This window comes from Plectropomus leopardus, chromosome 10 (genome assembly GCF_026936395.1).
Source record: "Plectropomus leopardus strain MGB_pleo_1.0 chromosome 10, ASM2693639v1, whole genome shotgun sequence".
In the NCBI taxonomy this organism is placed as follows: domain Eukaryota; kingdom Metazoa; phylum Chordata; class Actinopteri; order Perciformes; family Serranidae; genus Plectropomus; species Plectropomus leopardus.
Window position 1 is genome coordinate 31,075,926 of NC_142185.1, and position 20,190 is coordinate 31,096,115.

The following is a 20,190-nucleotide window of genomic DNA, read 5'->3' on the forward strand; positions in this document are numbered from 1 at the left end:
AGATGCTGCACTCTGTCTTAAACATTTTAACATCTGGATCAACATCTTGTGCTGTGTTCAGACTCTTTTCACAAGCATTTAAACATCAATGAGCAACTTGGCAAGAAACCTCCCACAAACTCCCAAAAGGTGTTGTTATTATTATTATTATTATTATTATTATTATTATTAAGTGATTATTAGATATGGTAATGAAGAAATATATCATAAAAACTGGTTGAAAAATTCAGAAAACTAAATAATAAATCTTTTACTTATATATTCAAAATTAAGTTACATAAGATACATTTTTTTTTATACTATTTTTCCTTTTTAAGGTAATTTTCTTGTTTGATTTATGATCTTTTTCAATCTCCTCTTTGTTTCTTTTTCTTCTTCTTTTTTTTTATAATATTTTTTGCAAATTCTTTGAGCCATTTCTTGTTAACTTTTCAAAGGTTTAAATAGAGATACATAAAAAATAACGCCAATGAGCTGTCAAAGCCTGTCAGATTTTTGTTGCATTTGCAGGACGTTTCTGAGACTTTTCGTATCATTTCTTAGAAGGAAAAAAAACCCTCACGCTTTATGGTTGATAGGCAGTTCTGGCTATTAAAGACCGGAGACGTGGCTGGCCAGCAGAGTTAGTCAAATGTTTGCAAACCCAAAACATGCAGCACAGAGCATGTAAGTCGTGCCCTTGTGTGGGTGGAAGGTTAAAGCAAAAAGAGCTCCAGAGTTTTCTCATTCAGTCATTGTGTGTGGCAAAAGACAAAACTGAGAGGAGAATGACTAAAACAAAAGGAACTAAGCTAATGTCTAATCTTATAAGCTCTCTACTTGACTTCAAAGTGATCACATTTAACACACATGAGGAGCTTTGATCCAACACGATCGTTCCAGTAACTGGAAAATGTAAAAACTATCAGTACAGAACGTCGCACATCTCAGAAATGCACTCAGTGTAAGGTTTAGATTATGTTCATTTGACTCATTGTCCCATCTATGCACTCCTCCCACAGGAAGTTACTCAGAATAGCAGATCAGTTTAATGAGGAGCGTAAATTGTTCAGACTGACTTGGCGTCGACGATGTCGTAGAGGTTCTTGAGGAAGTCGGTGTCCAGGTGGTTGTGCTCGCCGGTCAGCGTGTGGAAGTAAACCATCACGTATTCCTTCACTGTGATGTGGTCCATTACGTGGATGAAATACAGCAGAGCCTGCACACGTAAACACAAACTACATCAGTGCAAACACTTTTATAGGCCTGGACTGTACACAATCTTCTATATATTTTTTTGTAGTTTTATATTTTATTTGAATTTCAGGCCGCTGGTACTTGGTGTAATGGCAGGTTTGGTCACTTTTGTGTTTATAATATGCACAACTTAAGGTTTAGTTTATTTTGGTGTTAGTGTTGGGTATTATGGACTACAAACATATGTGCACACAAATGAAATTAATTTGCACACAGCCATAAACACATGTGAATACAAACACACAGATGCTTAAAACACGCAAAAACATCACATGCAAACACTCAGAAATGAGCACAAACAACTTGGCATCTCATCTTCATTTAAAGATGAACATCTGCTCAAAGATCTACTGACTGACTGTAACATCCATATGAAGCATTTTATTTTGAAATATCTCTCTTATTTTGGTACCTTTTCAATGTCGATGACGGTCACTGGAATGTTGCGTCCAACCAAAACCATCACTGTCCTGCCACACATGTCCACACCTGGTGACACACACAATTTTAAAGGTTAAACACACACACACACACACAGGCAGTGTACAGGCACTGGAACAGTTAGCTGATTAAGTATTTGGGCCGTTGGTTGGACAAAACCAGACATTATAAGATGTAACAGTGGACTCTAAGAAAGTTTGACAGCCCCCCAAAAAAGTTTGGATATTTTACAGACTAGACCAAAAAGGGACCTTTTTGTGTAAAACGTAAAGAGAAACAGACTGCGATGATATCCAAATCCTTTTTCACCTAAATCCAACTGAATACAGCACAGCATCTTGAGTATCTAAAGTTTAAGCTGATAAAGTTCACTGTTTTTTTGGGTTTTTTTTGGTAAATATACACTAATTTGTGCCTGCAACATTTTCTAAAAAAGTTGAAACGGGCAACAAAAAAACACCTGTTTGGAATTTTTTTCAGTTTAAATAATTCTAAACTGAATCTTTTGTTTCTGGGCTACTGCTCAGACAACACCATTTTCAAAAGCATCTTTTTGGGCGCTGACAACTTGAGATTTTCTCATGTTGCAGACTAAACTAAAATAAAAAAACATTTGAAAGTTGCAGCCTTAATTCATTTGCAGTGATGTAATGACACAGCCCCTTATAATCTCAGTTATCACTTTGGAGTATTCCAAAATATTAGTAATACTTTTGAGAATCTGACTGCCTGTAAAAGCCCTTCTGAGAAAAGCTCTGCTCGGAGGTCGTTCTAACACCAGCACTTGGTTTGCTGCCTCGTCAAATTAAAACCTGTCCCCATAAAGAAAGTGACAACATCTCTTTGGAAAGACTGAAAAGCTGTCGGCATTAAGCAGCTTAGCTCCATCGCATGTGTACGTGACGATGCTCTCGATTCTGTGTTTGTATCGATGTAAAATTCTTCTGAGGGCTGTGTTTTGTTTAAACCTTTTCTTTTATGCGAGTTCTCTGTGTCCAATGTACCCAAGTTACTGTTCGTTAATCCTGTGTTTGTGTTTTTCCTCAATAAAATACAATCCTCTCTTTACTGCAGCACGACAATGGAAAAAAACAAAAAACAAATCTGCCTCGTGTCAAAGACAGCAGTATGTCAGTGTATTCAGTCATCACTTTACATCCTTTATTAATTAATCTCAGCTCTTTAATTCACTGCATTTTGTTTCGTCCTGATGCTTTTGTGTTTTTGTTGAGCAATTTTGTCATTTGTATATTCTCTAAAGTATTATTATACATTTCATTTGAAGTAAAAAAAACAAGTTTAATCAAATAAATTATGCCGTAGGGTCTGAATCACAACAGTGACAAAAGACAGAGCAGTGACGTCATTGCAGTCATTTCCTCCGAGCCGGGATTCCTTCAGGAGATTTAAACCAGAGGAACAGACCTGGTGATTAAAATTGGTAAAAACTCTAAATAAAACAGTCTTATGTTAAAAAACAGTGTTTCTGTATGCTGTTGGGCTTGTTAAATAGAGGCTACTAGTGTAGCACCTGCTGATGTTTGCTCACCAGGTGGTTTTTAGCGAGGGCCACCTTATCTTTAGAGGTGTCTTCCTCCTCCTTCCTTCCAGATCAACCTAAGCTGCTGATTTAAACCAGTGAATACGCTGAATGAAGCAGTTTCATGTTAAAAACGAGTGTTTTACAGATGCTGATTGGCACAAAAAGGGCAACAACTGATTTGCTGCTCACATTTGCTCAGCTGGTTTCTCTGATAAGTTAAGACCCAGACATCCTGCATTTAATCCAATTTAATTTAAATATTTAGCTAAAAATGACTAAATCCTAAATCCTAGTGCATTGAAAAAATGTTGCTCAAAATGCTCAAAAACTGGATAAAAAGTCAGTTTATGACAGCTTCCTGCAGACAACCACAGGCCCCATGCATGCACAAATGGGACAAGGACGCATATGTTGCAAAAAAAAGTTTTTGCGATTACTTGCAAAATGAGTCTTTATGGACCTCTAAGTGGCCTTTAAACACCTGTAAACAAATCAGACAATAATGGGACTGAACTGTGTAACAACACTGCCTCCCACTGGTGACAAGATCCAGCTGCACCTCATTACATCAGAGAGAAGACGAGTGTTTTATTGTTTTTTTGTGAACATTTTTTATAAATCCTACAAACACAGCGTTTAAAATGGAGGACTGTGGCCCACCAGTGCTGCGTTCAATGAGGTGGAGGAAGGAGAAAAACTTTTACCAGATGAAAACACGCACACTTCTGTTAACAGTTATACATAGTTTTCGTTTATATTCATAAAGTGACAGATTAATATGAAAAATGCAAGAATCGAATCTATGACCTCTCTCTCTCTCTCACACTCACACACACACACACACACACACACACACTCACCAGTTTGATATAAAGCTTTCAGTGCAGCGATGTCTGACAGATCCTCTGCTCTCGCCCGACACAGCCAGCGATTATAACTGAAACACACACACAGAAGTGGCTTTAATTTATGGTTCACGGTCACATCTCTGTAACATGCAGCATAAAATACAGATTGGACATGAATCTGAAATACAACAACTGTTTAATTTAAAGGAGGAAGCAGGAGGGTAACTTGTGAGTTAGTGATTAATGTGTTTGGAAGCTCTGTTATGGCTTGTAGGGATGCACTGGTGTAACACAGATGACTGCTCTGAAAACACTGGTGTTAAACTTTGGGCTTTTGCAGAGGCCTGTTTTTGTTTATTGCATTCATTTTGTAAATGAAAACTTAAATTCAGAAGAAGGCGCACTATGTTCATTTCCAAAGAGCATTTTTTCTTTCTCTGCTGTTTGTACCTACAGCCCCAAAATTCCACCGAGACGCCAGAGTAAAGGGGGCTGCTCATGGGTGGGAGGTGAACTGGCACCTCTCCAGGTAACAAGCTTCCAGTCCACACGCCATTATTAAAAATCTGAAACAGTGACTCTGGTTCTAAAGCCAAGTCCTTAAAAACTGAGCTGCCGCTGCCCAACTGGTGGACAGGACTTCAACCTGAGAAAGTATCAGTGTGTCTAATGACTTGAGCCTCCTGCAGACTGAGCATCAAGTTTGATGTATGCAGACTGTACGATGACATCACCTACTGAATCACAGGCTATGACCTACATCCATGAACCTCAATACGCCAGAACATAACGACGTTGGCGTGCATCATCAAACCATGACTCTGTAGCGGTCAGAGCAAAATGTAAACTAACCAGTCGGAGTAGTAGCAATTATGTGTTGGAAAAAGTCTGAAGAAGAGGAGGAAGAGGAAAATGTGGCCATTGCTGGGAAAAGAGGCCACCTTGGTGGTCAAAACAGCAGTCACACAGTGAGATGGCCATCCCAAATTTCTGACACTGTCCGATATTTTATTCCGGGCTGTTTTTGATCGCACAACTGTGACAACGGACGTCCTTGAAACTCTCTCTGTGAGATTTACGACAACCGTTTTAGAGCCACAAATAAATCACGTTTCTGTCATGTTGGTCATCTTTCGTCTGGGACAGCCCAAAATCACACAGTGTACACCGGGCTTTAGGCGCAGCTCTAGGGAACTGCACAGCTAGAGACGGCTGACAAGCCATCAGTCACTGTCTTCATGTCCAGTCCAGTCCAGTCCAGTCCAGTCCAGTCCAGTCCAGTCCAGTCACACCATGTCGGTCTCTGGAAAAGCACTTTCTCTTGAAGACATGGGCTGCAATATCTAACAGCAAGGCTAAATATCAGATATCTTTATTATTTGTGTGTGCACATGCTCTGAAGCTGTTTGCAGAATACAAACAAATATTGATCCGTCCCAGAATTGTGTGTAAAATACTCGTATTCACAGATTTGTGCGTATTCATTGTTTGCGAATGAAGCCAAATGTCTCAAGTTAAATTATGGCGTTTTAAACTTAATGTTGGAGCGACATAATTTATCATTCAAAATGTAGCATTTTTAAAAGTATATTCCATTTATTTTTAGAAAATGGTTTTGGGGCTCTTACTTCCTCTGATGTTGTTTCTGGATGGCCGCCTCTGACATCTGGCCCTGCAGGATCTGTTTCCGCTGTTTGTCCACGTCACCCTCCATCCGGGCGAAAGCGTGATTCCCCACCTGGCCCAAATCTGACTCCAGACTCTCCTCTTCAGAATCATCTTCACAAACAAACAAACGGGACGGATTTTGATATATTTGTTGAAACACATGAAACACACACACACACACACACACACACACGCACACGCACACACACACACACACTCACACACACACACACACACACACACACACACACGCACACGCACAAACACACACACCAATATGATCATAAATGAAACCAGTGGATCTGGCTTTATTCTTTTAATCCAACAGATCTATTTTGTGCTTGCTTGTCAGTCACTAATCCTGATTTATCTGCAGCATGACATTATTTGTGTGTGTTTGTGAAAAAGCCGCCAGAGGTCGTGAACTCAGAGGACAGAATTCAGGCTCAGGTTCAAGTCTGTTTCTCTGCTTGTTTTTCCAAAAACCAAATGCACGGTCAAACGCGTGTCGACGCATTTTATCTGCATCCAAATGGGCTTGAGCGGCCGTCAGTGTGTATACATCATCCTGTTGTTATTGGGTTTAACTTGCAGGCGGCCTGCTTGCTTTGGATCAAGACCCCGAAGCCACATCTCGCCACCTTTGAAGCGCCATGCCAGCCGACATTCGGACTCGAGGTCAAGGAAGGCGACAAGCTCAACGCTGAAACCACAAACACTTGCTAACACATGGGCTGGTGTTACTTTTACAATCCTGTTCACCAAAAAATCATATTTAGAGACAACGTGCAAGAAAAAGTTTAGGTTGCTAACTTAAAGAGGTCGAACAAAGTACAGTTTATAAAAAGGTTTATAGCCTTAAATGAAACTACAGCTGCAAACAGTCAAAATGTCTTATTTGTTCTTCACTGCCTGCTTTATTTTGTTTTCAACAAAGCCAAATTCTGCTCACGTATAAGTGTTGACTCTTTCTCAGTCCCTTTATGACCGCAGCGACATTTATTCAGTCAATATATAGATGTTGAAAAAACAAAAGATAGATCTAAGTCTGTTCAGACTCATATGATACCATGACATAAAAAACGCTTCAAATATGGATGTTGCTGCAAAGAGGCTACAAATTCTAAAATCTGGATGTTTCACACACAGCTTCAGGTTAACACACAGCTTAAGGCAATTAAGATTTAAGACTTTTTATGACCTTATATAAGACCAATTTTACAAATATCAAAATTGAAAGGAAAAAAACAAAAACAAATGAACAAATAAAAAAACAAAAAACAAAATATGAACCGACATCAGTGAATTTGGGGTTAGGGACAATTTTGCTCAAAGGTTTATTGTAACATGATTTCTTTGTTCAAGTGAAACATTAAAAGATCTACTTTAAATATTGGAAGAAAAAAAAACCTCTCTCAGCATGTCAGAGGCGAGGTTAGACAAGTAAAAAAAAAGAAAAGAAAAAAAGAAAAAAATCTTAGTTCATTTTTTTAAAGACTTTTGAAAGATTGATTGACATTTTAATACTACTTAAGGCCTTATATTTAGATTGAAGTCCATGACTTTTTAGACTTTATATGCTCCACAGGAACCCTGATCCCGACAACACAAAAGATTTACACAATCAGCGAAGTTTTAAGGTGGACACCAAAGATTAGTGTCACCAATTCAGTATCAGACCAAATGTCTCCCCTTCTGTTTCTGAATTAAGGTGCGAAATACTGACCACAAAAGTGTTTTGCAGAACATTATATTAGTCATTTCTGTGAAATTTTGAGAATTCTTGAGTTATGGTCAAAAATGTCACAGTGACATTTGAGCAGCCAGCGCTTATCAGTTAATCGTTGAGTCCAAGCGGACATTTGTGCAAAATTTAATGAAATTCCCTCAAAGCATTCCTGAGATATCGCATTCACGAGATTGCAATAAACAGACGGAAAGCCCAAAAACATGTCCATGGCTGTCATCAGTGTAGAGGCATTAAAACATAAACACTGTAAACATGAAAAGCCTTGCTTTATTTAACTTTTAAAAGTTGATTTTTGTGTCTGTTTTGTGCACTTGATACATGAAAGCTGTCATCTTCCTGAAGTCAAAATTAAACCAAAGAAAAAACAACAACAAATGTTTCATTTTCCGCTGTGTGGGATGAGTGAGGAAAAGAGCTGGAGAGGAATTAAATATTAAATATGCCCGACCTTAAATGAGGCACATCAACTGATCGTGGACCATTTCATTATTGACACAAGAGGCGAGTCCAAATCATTTGAAACTAATCCTGTTTACTCTTATCAACAGATTGCTGACATGGAAATGAGGCACATTACATGTCCTTTCTAACGCCAGGAAAACATTTCATCACATTTTATTAAAAACAGATTTACCTTCCAGGGTGCCTGGTTTCTCTGTGATGCGGATCTGTCTCTCCGGGACGACGGGTTCACCCTCAGAGTTGCCGATGTCAGCTGGGATGAGAGGCAGGCACTTCTTCTCCTCCTCCTCCGAGCGAGGGTAGTACAGGGGCAGTAACTTCTTGTACACCGGCTTAAAAAACACACATTTCAGTATTCAAATTAATACCCCAAAATATATGTGCTGGCGTATAAGACAGCGGGGTGGCGAAAGGAAGACTGACTTTGAATACGAGGAACATGTGGGTACAGTCTTTCGGGACATTCAGCATCCAACTCTCTGAACTGGCCTCCAGCGAGACATTAAAAGGTGCAGATATGCTTCAACCCAGCTGTTTGTCAAATGAACAGCCTGAGAGACTTCCTGCCACAGCTTCTGTAACTTTTCAAAAAATGACACCTGACACCTTGATGCTGTCTTAATTTAGGGGCTGAATAGTCTTTAGGATGTAGCTCAGGAAGGTGGGTCCTTCAGAAAACCAAAAAACAAGTCTGCCCAAAACTAACGGTGCATTTGGGAGCTTCTGCTCAACTTCTTAATTCAGAAGTTTCCATGATTACAAACAGGAAGATGACTTCAAACAGCTGACGAAGTGGAAATGTGAATATTGGGCAACAGTAGAAACATTTATTCTTCTTACATCACTGGCACTTACTTTAAATCTTTTTTTTGTAACATTTGACCTCTCATTCCTTTGGTCTCCTCTCACTAAAAGAGTGCAGATAACCAACCCGCTGACGGGAGTAAAAAATCAAAATGCAAAGTTGGTATGAGCTGAACTTTACGGGTTATACTGATGCCGAACTGAGAGAACTCTGTTGACATATGACGCCATTCATCGTGTTTTTCTAGAGTTGGTTTTTTTTCGGACAACTGATGAATTTTTAAAACGTTATATTTCTTAAAGGGACTTTGGTAAATATTTTCAGAATGGGAAATAATCTTAAAAGGAATCTACTTGTAGTCTTGCAAAAAAAAATGATCTTGCAAGATCACCAGTCTTAACAAAATCTTATAGTGTGCGACCAAAGACCCATATTTTCCTACGATGTGAGAGGGTGTCAGATTTGAGATTTTGAGTTTTTCTGAAGAAGCTTTTCTGTTACCTTTCACTCATTCTATGTTTATTATGAGATGTAGGTAAAGGGAACTGCCTCATACTAAAGTCCTACAAACCTCCTCTGTGTCCGACACGGCAAACACCACCGCCTCCAAACTGTTTCCATGATTCTCCAGGAACCTGCGCAAAGTCCCTGTAAACACACACTCCTGTTACCTTACATCAGAAACACATGTCATGTAATAATTTATTGATAAACTACAATTATAAAACATAAAAAAGGAAGGAAAGGAAACAAACATACTGAAAATTTGTCTTGTCAAGTTATTGACCTTTTCAGCATTACCTGGACATATACTTTAAAAATATAACTTATAATAAGTTATATTTTTAATAATAACTTAATAATAACTTATCAGGCCATCATGTGTGCTTCTGGGAACATATCATTTAAGCTGAATGCCAGCTGGACAAAAAGGACTGCAGTGTGTGTTATTCTTAAATGTGTGCGTGTGTCTGCCTGTATAATCTGTTGATGTTATTCTGGAGTATGAATCGTACGTTTGTGTCACTGCGGTTTGGTATGAGGCACAAAAAAGAAAGTTTGATACCCAACATGAGGTTACATGAGGTTATTTTGTCTCTACCATAAGCTGTGCATGTCTGCACTTCATAGATAAATAACTCTGTGTGTGTGTGTGTGTGTGTGTGTGTGTGTGTGTGTCTTACTAAAAGCAATGTGTGTAGCATCCTCCAGTGGGTAACCTCTTTTGGTCGTGTTCACCACACAGAAGCCGATAGACGACATCGACTGCTCTCTGAGGCGACAAGAAAAAAAAAAACAACCTCATTCACTGTACACCACATTTACACACCAGTGATCAATTAGATGTTTTTCTAAAGCGCACACACGCACGCACGCACACACACACACACACACACACACACACACACACGCACACACACACACACACACACGCACGCACGCACGCACGCACGCACGCACGCACACACACACACACACACACACACACACACACCTCCTGCCACTCTTTCAAACCAAGATAATTACCCGCAGCAAATGACAAAAATACCTTTGTTTCGATATATTTATTGTGGATATTTTATTTTTAAATATACATTTTATGCATGTACGAATATATTGTTATTGAACACAATACTTCACTTGAGGAATTTATTTGTATTTTATTTGCTGACTCCATGACTCCTAAAATACGAGATGTAAACCACAAATCATAGCTTGTGTTTATTTTGTGGTCTGAGGCTGTAAAGCGTTGAATGTGCAAATCCTGTATTTTTTACTTTAATGAGTCAATATATTTAGTAATGTTTCATATTTGACAACAGCCCCAAAGACAGATGCAACTTATTTTCATACATGTTTTTAAGATGTGTATTTCTGCAACCTTTCAAATGAATTTCTTTTTGGAGAGGAACCATGTTGCTCCAAGTGGCTTTAATCAAATTATTGTTCATTTGCACCCATCAAGTACACATATTGTTTATCAAACTAAATATCTGAGGGGAAGAGAAGAAAAGAAAATCTGTCATGACAGCTCAACACTAATGCATGTACTGGATGACATGAATGGATTTCATCTAACTTCTAAAACGTGTTTTTTCCAGCTGAACACACAGAAGTGGTGCCACATTTCCACTACATGGTACATCACAGCTCTGCTCAACTGAACTAATTTATTTTGTGGTTTTCCATTGGAAAAGTTGCGGATAGCACCTGGTAGATTTTTTGGTAAAACCTTGGTCGAGCTTCCAAACAAGCTGCGCCGATCCTGGAGGGTGGAGTTGAAACACTGCAGACCTCTGATTGATCAGCGAGTCAAACTACTGTCAAAGAAACTTTATTTTTTAATTCACTCAACCTAGATTTTTAAGAATGGCTGTTGCAAAGCTACGCTGTATGACTGAAGAAGTGCAGACGTTCTTCTGTTTAGCTGCAGCGAGTGTTACGCTATAGAAGATGTCACGGCAGTTTTACATGGTGTCGCTATGGTGATCAGCTAAGACTCCCGTCTACACTGAGAGGGTCCAACCCACAGTGGAGCAAAAAAGAGAAAAGCACCTGGTACCAGAGGAAAAGGGAGTTAAGTCGAGTTGGTAAAATTTGATAACATTAATACTGCCTGGTAGAGCTTTGAGCCCCCCCAAAAACTTAAATAAATAAAAATCAAGCCTGACCCGACATGAACCCACAGAGTTTCTGTCCAAGCCTGACACGAGCCACAGGAGCAGTTTTGGGCCGCAGTCTGATAAAAACCCAGATCTGCACAGTGCAGCCAATATTTATGAGCTAAATTCAGCTGAAGTCTTTTCAGTGTGGTGACAGACATTTGTGACGCAGCTGTAAATAGTTACTCACAGCACTGCTGGATTAAACCATTCAGTAATTTAGAGCAGAGAATTAAAGATGTACTATCTGGTTCAAGACTGGCCGGTTGAATAACGGGTAGATTTGACGGTTCTTACGCGGCCAGTTGCATGGTGTTCCTGTAGCAGCTGTAGAGCGAGCTCTCCGCCGCCGTCCGGTACTTGGCTTTGTATTTTGGTCCCACAGTGTGGACGATAAACCTCGCTGCCAGGTTGAAGCCTTTGGTCAGCTTCGCCTCCCCCGTCCGACATCCTGCACACACACACACACAAACGCAAATAAAACTGGTAAATGGACTCGGACTCGCTTTTCTGGCTGTTTGACCATTTAAAGCACTTTCACACTACGAGTCACATTCACACACACATTCATAAACTTGTGGCCGAGGCTACCATACAAAGTGTCACCTGCTACTCAACACTCAAACACACGCGTTCACTGACAGCACAGCCATTACCTCAGCAAGTAAAACCAAAACTATCTGGATCTGGACACTAGAAGTAAGTCGAAAAGTAAATAATTTTATTTATGACAACTGTGCGATTCCATCCGCTGAGGACACTCCCCCAAAGATAAGAAGACGTTTCTCTTAGAGATGTTTCATTTTTTCTCAGAGCGTCACTTTACATTTCTTCATGGGAACAGCTGTGGAGTCTTTCTACAGGATAATAAAGTGTATATCAGAGCAGTAATGGCAGTTATGACCCCTCTTTTATTTAATTCAGCTGACCATCATGTGCCTAGTTATGTCTGTACATAAAAGCAGCAGTGAAGTCATGTTCGTATTTTGTGGTCTCCCACTGACATTTACATCTCCTGCCTCCAGTCACTCTGCACCATCACTGGATACAGTTACATGTGCACCCAATATGCCTCTATTATTCCAAAAATGACAATATTCTCAATTTGATGCAAATCACGTAAACAGCAAATTTAATTTAAATATTAAAAATTTCAGAATTTAGCAAATTTTTGATTAAGACATGTGGGATATACTCATATTATTCAGGTTTTTGTATTTTTTAGGAGCATTATTTGGACATGTATACAGCTAATTTAGAATATATGTCCAAATTGGGGTTTTTACTGCAGTTTGTGACACACGGCCTCTTGTCTGATTGTACTCAGCTCTGTGCGTTGTCATGGATACGTTGTACACAGACCAACTTGCCAGCAGTTTGCAAAGGTGTGGGGGAGAGATGCATGCAGAAAAAAGTCCACATTTTTGGTCTGAAGAAGAAGCACACCTACTTTAAAACTCTACTAAAGACCCTGATATCAACAGTCTTTTGGATATGGCAGCGCTGACCTTTTCAAGAAGGTGAGGGACGAAAAGACACCGGTAGGAAACCTTGAAAAAATCCTATTCTGATGCAAAGAAGCAAAATGACAAGCGGCTACAGCTGTTATACTCCTTCATATTTTGACGTGATAAACGTCGTGCTAGTGCACGTTACTCGGGGTATGCACGGTGCATGCAAACGGGAGAGTTAGTGGAATATTCGTTTTCATTAGACATATAAACAACTTCATAGGAATATTGTCTTTTTTGGAAAAAGGCCAAAAACTGGACTATTTTGTGCCTGTAAACGTAGTCACTGAGCCCAAATCAAACTTTTCTCTGGAGTTAGAGTTCATGTTTCCTTTTTTTGTTTCAACTCTACCTTTGAGTTTGAGCAGCTCGTCTCGCAGATCGGGCCCGGCCAGCTGATGGATGCAGTCAGATACCGGGTTCTTGTCGTTCAGCGACTCGTTGCTGGTGTTCACGATGGCCGTGCAGTTCAGCAGGGCGACGTCACCGCGGCTGAAGAAAGAAAAAATGTCAAATAGATTTCCATGAATGATAAACATGTGGGCACAAACATCTATGCACATGTTATCTGCCTTTAAATACAACTTTATTTAGAATTATTTTACTCAAAATGTTGCACAAATCTCAAAGAGAGTAGATGTAATTTTGTCATAGTGCTATGTTCGAGATGTTTTTCTCATTCCATTTTTTCTGAGGCTCGAGTTATAATGCTGCTGGTGTGCACTCTCCAAATTCTGTATTCACTTTTTCTCTGGTGCTCACTGCCAAAAACACTCTCCGTGTGCCATAATCGTATTAATGTTTTATAGCTACTTCAGTATTTATTGACGTGAATCCCCAGATATCAGCACAAGGGTCATTCAAGTTGTATATTTCCTCAAAATGCTGGAACAATGACTGTGTGACCACACGCATACAAAACAGTCAGCACACGTGTATCCAAATAACCTTGACGATTTAGCCATTTAGCCATTTAGCCAAAGTGAAAAGCTTATTTTATTGCTTCAGTAAAGTAATTTCTCCACTCTGAGGCCCTGCGGGGTTTGTTTGGAAAGAACAATGAGGAACTGCTCAAGCATGTGTTGAAAGCTTTTGGTCACGAGACAAGTTGAGCTTCCAGGAGCGAAAAGGAAGAGGGTTTTTTTTCTACCTCATCCCTTTAGGCGAAAAAAAAATGAGTCACAATGCTGCCAGATGCAAACTCTTACTGAGAAACAGCCTTTTGGCAATCACGGCCTTAACTAAGTTTTATCTTTATCTCTCAAAATCCTGAGGTTAGAAAACTCCTTGTGAATCTAAACGGCTTCAAGTATGTAACTGGCCAGACAAGCAGCTTTATATGCGACGAGTTACATCAAAAATATTCCAGTCTCGTCTTCCTCCACCCATCACATTACTGCAGGGACTAGATTCTTTGCGTGCTGCTTCTGTACGTGTTATAATTAAGGGTGTGTCATTATTAAAGGTGAAGTCTATGATTCTGGATAAAGACTCTTTAAAATAGAACTCAAAACCGAAACTAACACACACGCTCTTTCTGAAGCCCCATCCCCCAAATTCATGGATGCACACTGTCAAGGCAACAGGGCAGGCCAGCTGACCAGAAAACAGCATGGCAGAATCAACTATCTGCCACCCGATGATAAGTTTTACCCCTTTTCCTCCAAAATGAGCATGTTTTTTAAATGTGGTGAAACCTGTTAAAAATAAGCGAGAGCCTGCCTTCCAGTAGACAACATTCGACACCACGGCCGGGCCACAAAACAGGGTCAGCTAAGAGCAGGAAGCACTACGGAGGCCGGTGAAAATGATGTGGTGTCACTGCAGTGACGGAGGAAGAGAGCGGTGGGTGGTGCTTCGTTTTAGCTCGACTGACGTGAGTCATGAATGTCCTCATTTAAAGCTTTAAAGTACATTAAAATACTTCTAAAAATATTGGAGACAAGACAAAGACAATCCAAGGACAGAATCTTAAATCATATTTGATCAGTACTGCTGATCAGCTGTGTTGGATACGCCTCGACTCTGATTTGGTGTTTTTGCTAATGTGCAGTAATACTGTTAGAAGCGCTATAAGGAGATTATCTGTAACACATTTCATTAAACTACAGCTCTACCTGATGATACTAGATGTTTCTTCTCTTCTTGAATGCAACAACTTAAAGATATTAGGGAAAATAAATCTATGTTGGGACTGTTTACCACTCATGGATGCACACAACCTGTGACACAAGCTAAAAAAAAGTGCCACTGCTTGAGGAGCTCTGGTCACGTTAGTGAAGCCAGAATGTGCTTCGTCCCGATGACTGAACATGAGGAGAGCCGCTTCAACAACAAGGCTCTCACACAGAAACTGCTGCTGGAGTCAAACTCCAGGCGGTCATGTGCTCATCCACAAAGAGGATTTATGAGGTGCTTTGGACTCTGGACTGGTCCACGCGAGCACGGGGAGAGACACGGGCAGCGTTCACACCGCAGACCCAAAAACACCTGATAAGTTTGTCAACTTGTATTTTCAAGAATGCAACTGACAGTGACGATCAAAACACATGCATGACGATAACTACTTTATCTGTGTCTTCACTACACAAAAAAAGCCACAAAGTTTGTCAAAAGGGGTGAATGGGGTAAAACGTACACTATTTTTATTAGGAGTCGACAGAGTATCGGCCTGGAGGATTATCGGGGCCGATATTTGCTGATTTTGGCTTTTTTTTCATCAGTTTTTCATTTTAATGATTGCCAATAAATAAATGAAAAAGTGTGCGAATTACACTCAACCAACACCAGGAAAGGCAGTCTGCAATACACGCAAAGAAAGCGTCAGCATGGAAAGAACTTTTACTTGTAAAACCTGTAAAACCTCAGGGAGCTATGTTTTCACTGAACTTTATTAAAAAAAGTTGCAGGGAATTTGCTGTATATGATGTTGAAAGTTTCAGTTTTGATTAAACATTTGCTAAAGGCATTTAAACGATGTTTTGCTTTGGAGTTTGTTATATTCCAAATTCTAAATTTTGACAGATGTTTTCATTTCTACTGTAAATGCACATTAGTGCCAAATATTGGATATTGGTCTCATTAAGTACTAATACTCGGTATGGGCCCTGAAAAACTAATATCTGTCAACAACTAATTTCTATTCATAAAAAAAGCAAATTCCACCTTAAGCTTCCATGCATGTTACATGTAGGCTGAATGCCTCTGGATCAAGATTTGGGAGATTTTACTGCTGTGGGGTGACTTTTGCTGAAAGAGTGAAAAGGGCATGAAAAGAAAAGAAAACCAACAGTAGCATCGTGCTCAGATCAAATGTGATATTTGAACTTTTTCAAAATTTAAACACAGCAGACAAATTCAGTCCTATTAGTGAAACATTATTGTCCAAGATGAGTAATTTTATAACAGATTAAAATGAAAGGTCCCCTATTTGTGGGCTATACTAAGTGGAATCACAGGATGCAGCATTTAAAATACAAAGGCAACATTGAAAAGGGGACTCACTGCACTGATACCATCACAAACCAACATTTCACAGACAGAATCCAGCACTTCAAGACATCTTCCTAATGTAATATAGCAGACATATTTAAAAGAGCATGACACCAGCGTGAGAGGAATTTTGTAAACATTTGACTTTAGGACTGAGATATAAAGAAGTACTGAAACCTTACGTCTTTATCAAAAGACTACAAAACAGGTCCTGTTTACTGAGGTTATTCAAAGACACGCTGCTGGGTTCTCCAATAAGTGGAAAATCTAATTTTTTATTCTCTATAAAAAGAGGATTTGATGCTTCATCAAAGGCAACAAAAAAAAAAATCCTCTTCACTAAAACATCCTGCTTCAGTCACCACTACACACCGCTTTGATCCACAACGTTTTAAAAAAAGGTTTAAAAGCAAACAGTCCTTCAATTACCGCTACAAAAGAAAAGAAAGCATGTAATCATCTAAAGACATTTGGCAACATCTGTAACTCCTCTTAATCAAATCGACGACTGTATGAGATGTCTAACCGCAGGATAACAAACAAAAAGTGAAAAATTATTTTCTTTCTGTCCAAAAACAACAACAGTGCTCACTGTTCTCACTCATTAACCGCTTCAAACTTCAGCAATATTTTCAAAATGTCTTTATCACATAATTGCAAGATGACTTAATTTCTGCTGAGTGATGTTCTTCTTCTTCTGGTCTCGCAGTAACAAGCACGACGATGGATGCTCGAAACATCAGCAGGTTTATTTCTACTGCAGTCACCCCTCTAGCCGTCATTATTTCCAATCAAAGGCCACGTAGGCGTGTCATGCGAGCGATTTCACAGAGGAATTGTGGATTCAACATTTCCGCTGAACGTTTGAAGGGTTATGTGATACAGTAACACCTCTCGTCATGCCTGCGGCATCATGCCTGAGGGAGCCAGTTCCTAGAGACGAGCACATGGCCATAACACCATGTGACCGAAAAGAGCAAAGAAAGTGTTTCCAATGCAAATTTGCAAAATATGGCTTTTCCAAATCGTCTGAAATACTACCTGCTGCAATAAATGGGAGTTTTTAAAAACTGACGTGTTTCCATTAGGCGTAATTTATATTTGCAATTTCAATTTGTGCAATTTGAGGGTTAATGGAAACCCGGTAATATACACATGTAAGAGGTTACATACAGCACCTTTAAATATCGGGCAACCCTCAGAAACAGTACTTAAAAGTCGACGTACAGCAAAACTTTCCATAAAAACCCAGCAGAGTAAGCCACCACAGAAGAAGAGACATTAAGCCTTTTAAAAAAAAACATGTCTTCATGGTGAAAAAAAGTATAAATATTCACTCTGCTGTTTTTCAATACTTGTGTTGAAGAGAGAACTTCATCTTATCAGACATCCAAAAAGACATCTGGCCAGTGTTTTGACTTACTGACATGACCCTGACCCTATTTCACACTGATTATCGATATATTTTCTGAGCAAATATGGCAGAAACAGAAATGTTTAAATCTGTTGAAGTCGGGTGAAAACATAGTAACAAAAGTTTTAGTCGTTTCTACTTGTATCTTTACTCAGAAGATTATATGATCCACATCTGGACGTGAAAATCCCACTGCTGTCTGCCTTCATCACCGCCTCTCCAAATGAAAGCTCACAGCACCAGCGTCAGGAAATACACGTGTGACTCACAAGAGGATGATCTTGCGGTTGATGTCTGGTCTGAAGGGGAACGGCGAGGGGAACGCCTGCTGGTTGAGCAAGCTGTCGCTCTGGTCCAGCGGCGTCTCTTCGCCATCCTCACCCAGCTGCTGCTGCCACGTGGGGAGAGTCTGGATGTCCACGAACTGAGAGCGAGCGCCCAGAGGATCCATCACCCTCCGGCACTACAGGCTGACGCTGGACCTCCAATCAGCCACACTGCAAACAGCAGAGACGGAGACACTGCAATTATATCAACAAAAAAAAAAGACTTTCTAAAGACACATAAAAAATCTGAAATCTGCATCAAAGGCTTTTAATAATGTTGATTAACTCAGCTATGATGGAGCTTCCTCTCAAGAAAAAGCAATGACGAGTTACTAATAAATTAATACATTATTCCATCAACAATTTTGATTTAAGATTTAAGTCAGGCTGAACATACTTTTATCACATTTTCATAGTGATTAATTTGCAAATTGTTTTCTCAATTTATCAAGTAAAAATTTTGTCTGTTAACATCAGAAAATAGTGGGGGGAAAAATCACAGTAAAATTTCCTTGAAATCAGGATGACATCTCTAAACTGAGTCCAAGACACAAATCAGATTAAATTAATATTCTGTTGAACAACTAATGAATTCAGCAACTGACAGTTTAATTTGACCCACTTCACTTAAGTCATTTGTGAAGTAAAAACACTTCGTTGGTTTCAGTGTCGCAATTATTGAGATTTATTTTTAGAATAAAAATGATCATAAAAAAATACTTGTTAGCTTGAGGCCAGACTGAAATGATGCCTTCTTAACTTTAATGTTCATTTATTTGAATTTTTCACTTTTTCCCAGGCTGCTTGTGGTTACTCAGATTTCATTCTGGTGTTTCCTGCCGTCTCTTCTATGGATGAATTGTTGCAGGTTGGTGTAAAACAGCAACTTCTGCAGGACTCTGAAACTTGATATTTGCTTTTTGAGATGGCTGAGACAATTTGTGCTCTGAAACTCTTTTGTGAGAGCTGGAAATAAACCCACAGGAACACTGAGAAAAATACACCTTCAATATTTAAGTGGCCCTAAAAAAACTTGGAAGTTACACATCTGATGGCAGTGTACCTTTCACATGTTTGAGTGCAGATTTTTTGAGAGACACAACTACTGATTGTCACTGTCATCAGCCTATAGATTTTCTTTTGAAAAACTGATTATTTTCTTAATAAAATGAACATCACATGCTCCCAGAGTTTATAATATTCATATTCAGATGGCTTGTTTTGTCTGACTGAAAGTCCAAAATTGTAAGATTTTAATTTATCTTATAACAATGTTTAAAGTTTCGTGAACTGGTTTAAACTGGTCTCCCAAGCAGAAATATGACTGCTGCAGCCAGAAAAAGAAAAAAAGATATAATATTCTTCCTTTTGCTGCAGAAAAATAAAACATATTACAGCGTTGTAGTGAGAAGGGTCCTTCAAGGGCCCTTATAAGGGTTGGTGTAAAGTTATACTTGAGCTGATCCGTTAGGATTACCTCACAAATGTTCTACATACCAACGCAGATCAGTTCTACGAAGTCTGGTAGTCTTATCTGAATTATCTTGGATGTGATTCTTCAGCCATTATTTCACAAAGACTTTCCCGAAACCAGACTCTTGCAACCTTTGTTTTACCTTCAACATACACTACTTTCAATACATGTTTGTGTATCTGGGCTGTTTTTGTTACTAGTTTCTACGTGTTCATCTTATATTGTTTATGTGGAAAATGAACTGAATATGTCGTATAAAAAAATAAATAGTATACGTGCCATGGTTATAGGTGTAATTTTATCAGAAAACAATACTGCACCCTCCACTATTTTTTTTTTAACTGGCCAAAACTAAATTTACCACAGATCAGCACAAAGTACTGCCAGTGTTTAAAACATCCGTCTTGCTGCAGCCACAAAAACCTGCATCGATTTCAAGCTGCAAACTCAGAGATTTAGAAGATAATCTGCAAGCTTCATTAAATACAAACACGGCAGCCATCTCTCTGTTGAGTAACGCAGGCAGCCCAAATCTAAACTCCAGAAACCAATGAAGC

At 39.2% G+C, this 20,190-nt stretch overlaps 1 protein-coding gene across 2 annotated transcripts in view; it reads right to left on the reverse strand.

Moving 5' to 3' along the window:
• gdap2 (ganglioside induced differentiation associated protein 2) overlaps window positions 1–20,190 on the reverse strand; it is a 59,642-nt gene that overhangs the window by 38,256 nt on the left and 1,196 nt on the right. The window contains exons 2-11 of one of the 2 annotated variants that reach the window (XM_088083572.1): window positions 18,103–18,330; window positions 13,280–13,419; window positions 11,714–11,867; window positions 9,938–10,026; window positions 9,325–9,401; window positions 8,121–8,280; window positions 5,697–5,847; window positions 4,081–4,157; window positions 1,649–1,725; window positions 1,059–1,198 (exon numbers count right to left, since the gene is read on the reverse strand). In XM_088083572.1, the coding sequence (XP_087939698.1) occupies window positions 1,059–1,198; window positions 1,649–1,725; window positions 4,081–4,157; window positions 5,697–5,847; window positions 8,121–8,280; window positions 9,325–9,401; window positions 9,938–10,026; window positions 11,714–11,867; window positions 13,280–13,419; window positions 18,103–18,284 (1,247 nt within the window). In that variant the 5' untranslated portion in view covers window positions 18,285–18,330. Of the gene's footprint in view, window positions 1–1,058; window positions 1,199–1,648; window positions 1,726–4,080; window positions 4,158–5,696; window positions 5,848–8,120; window positions 8,281–9,324; window positions 9,402–9,937; window positions 10,027–11,713; window positions 11,868–13,279; window positions 13,420–18,102; window positions 18,355–20,190 lie in introns of both variants that reach the window. The other variant, XM_088083574.1, reaches the window with a different exon arrangement.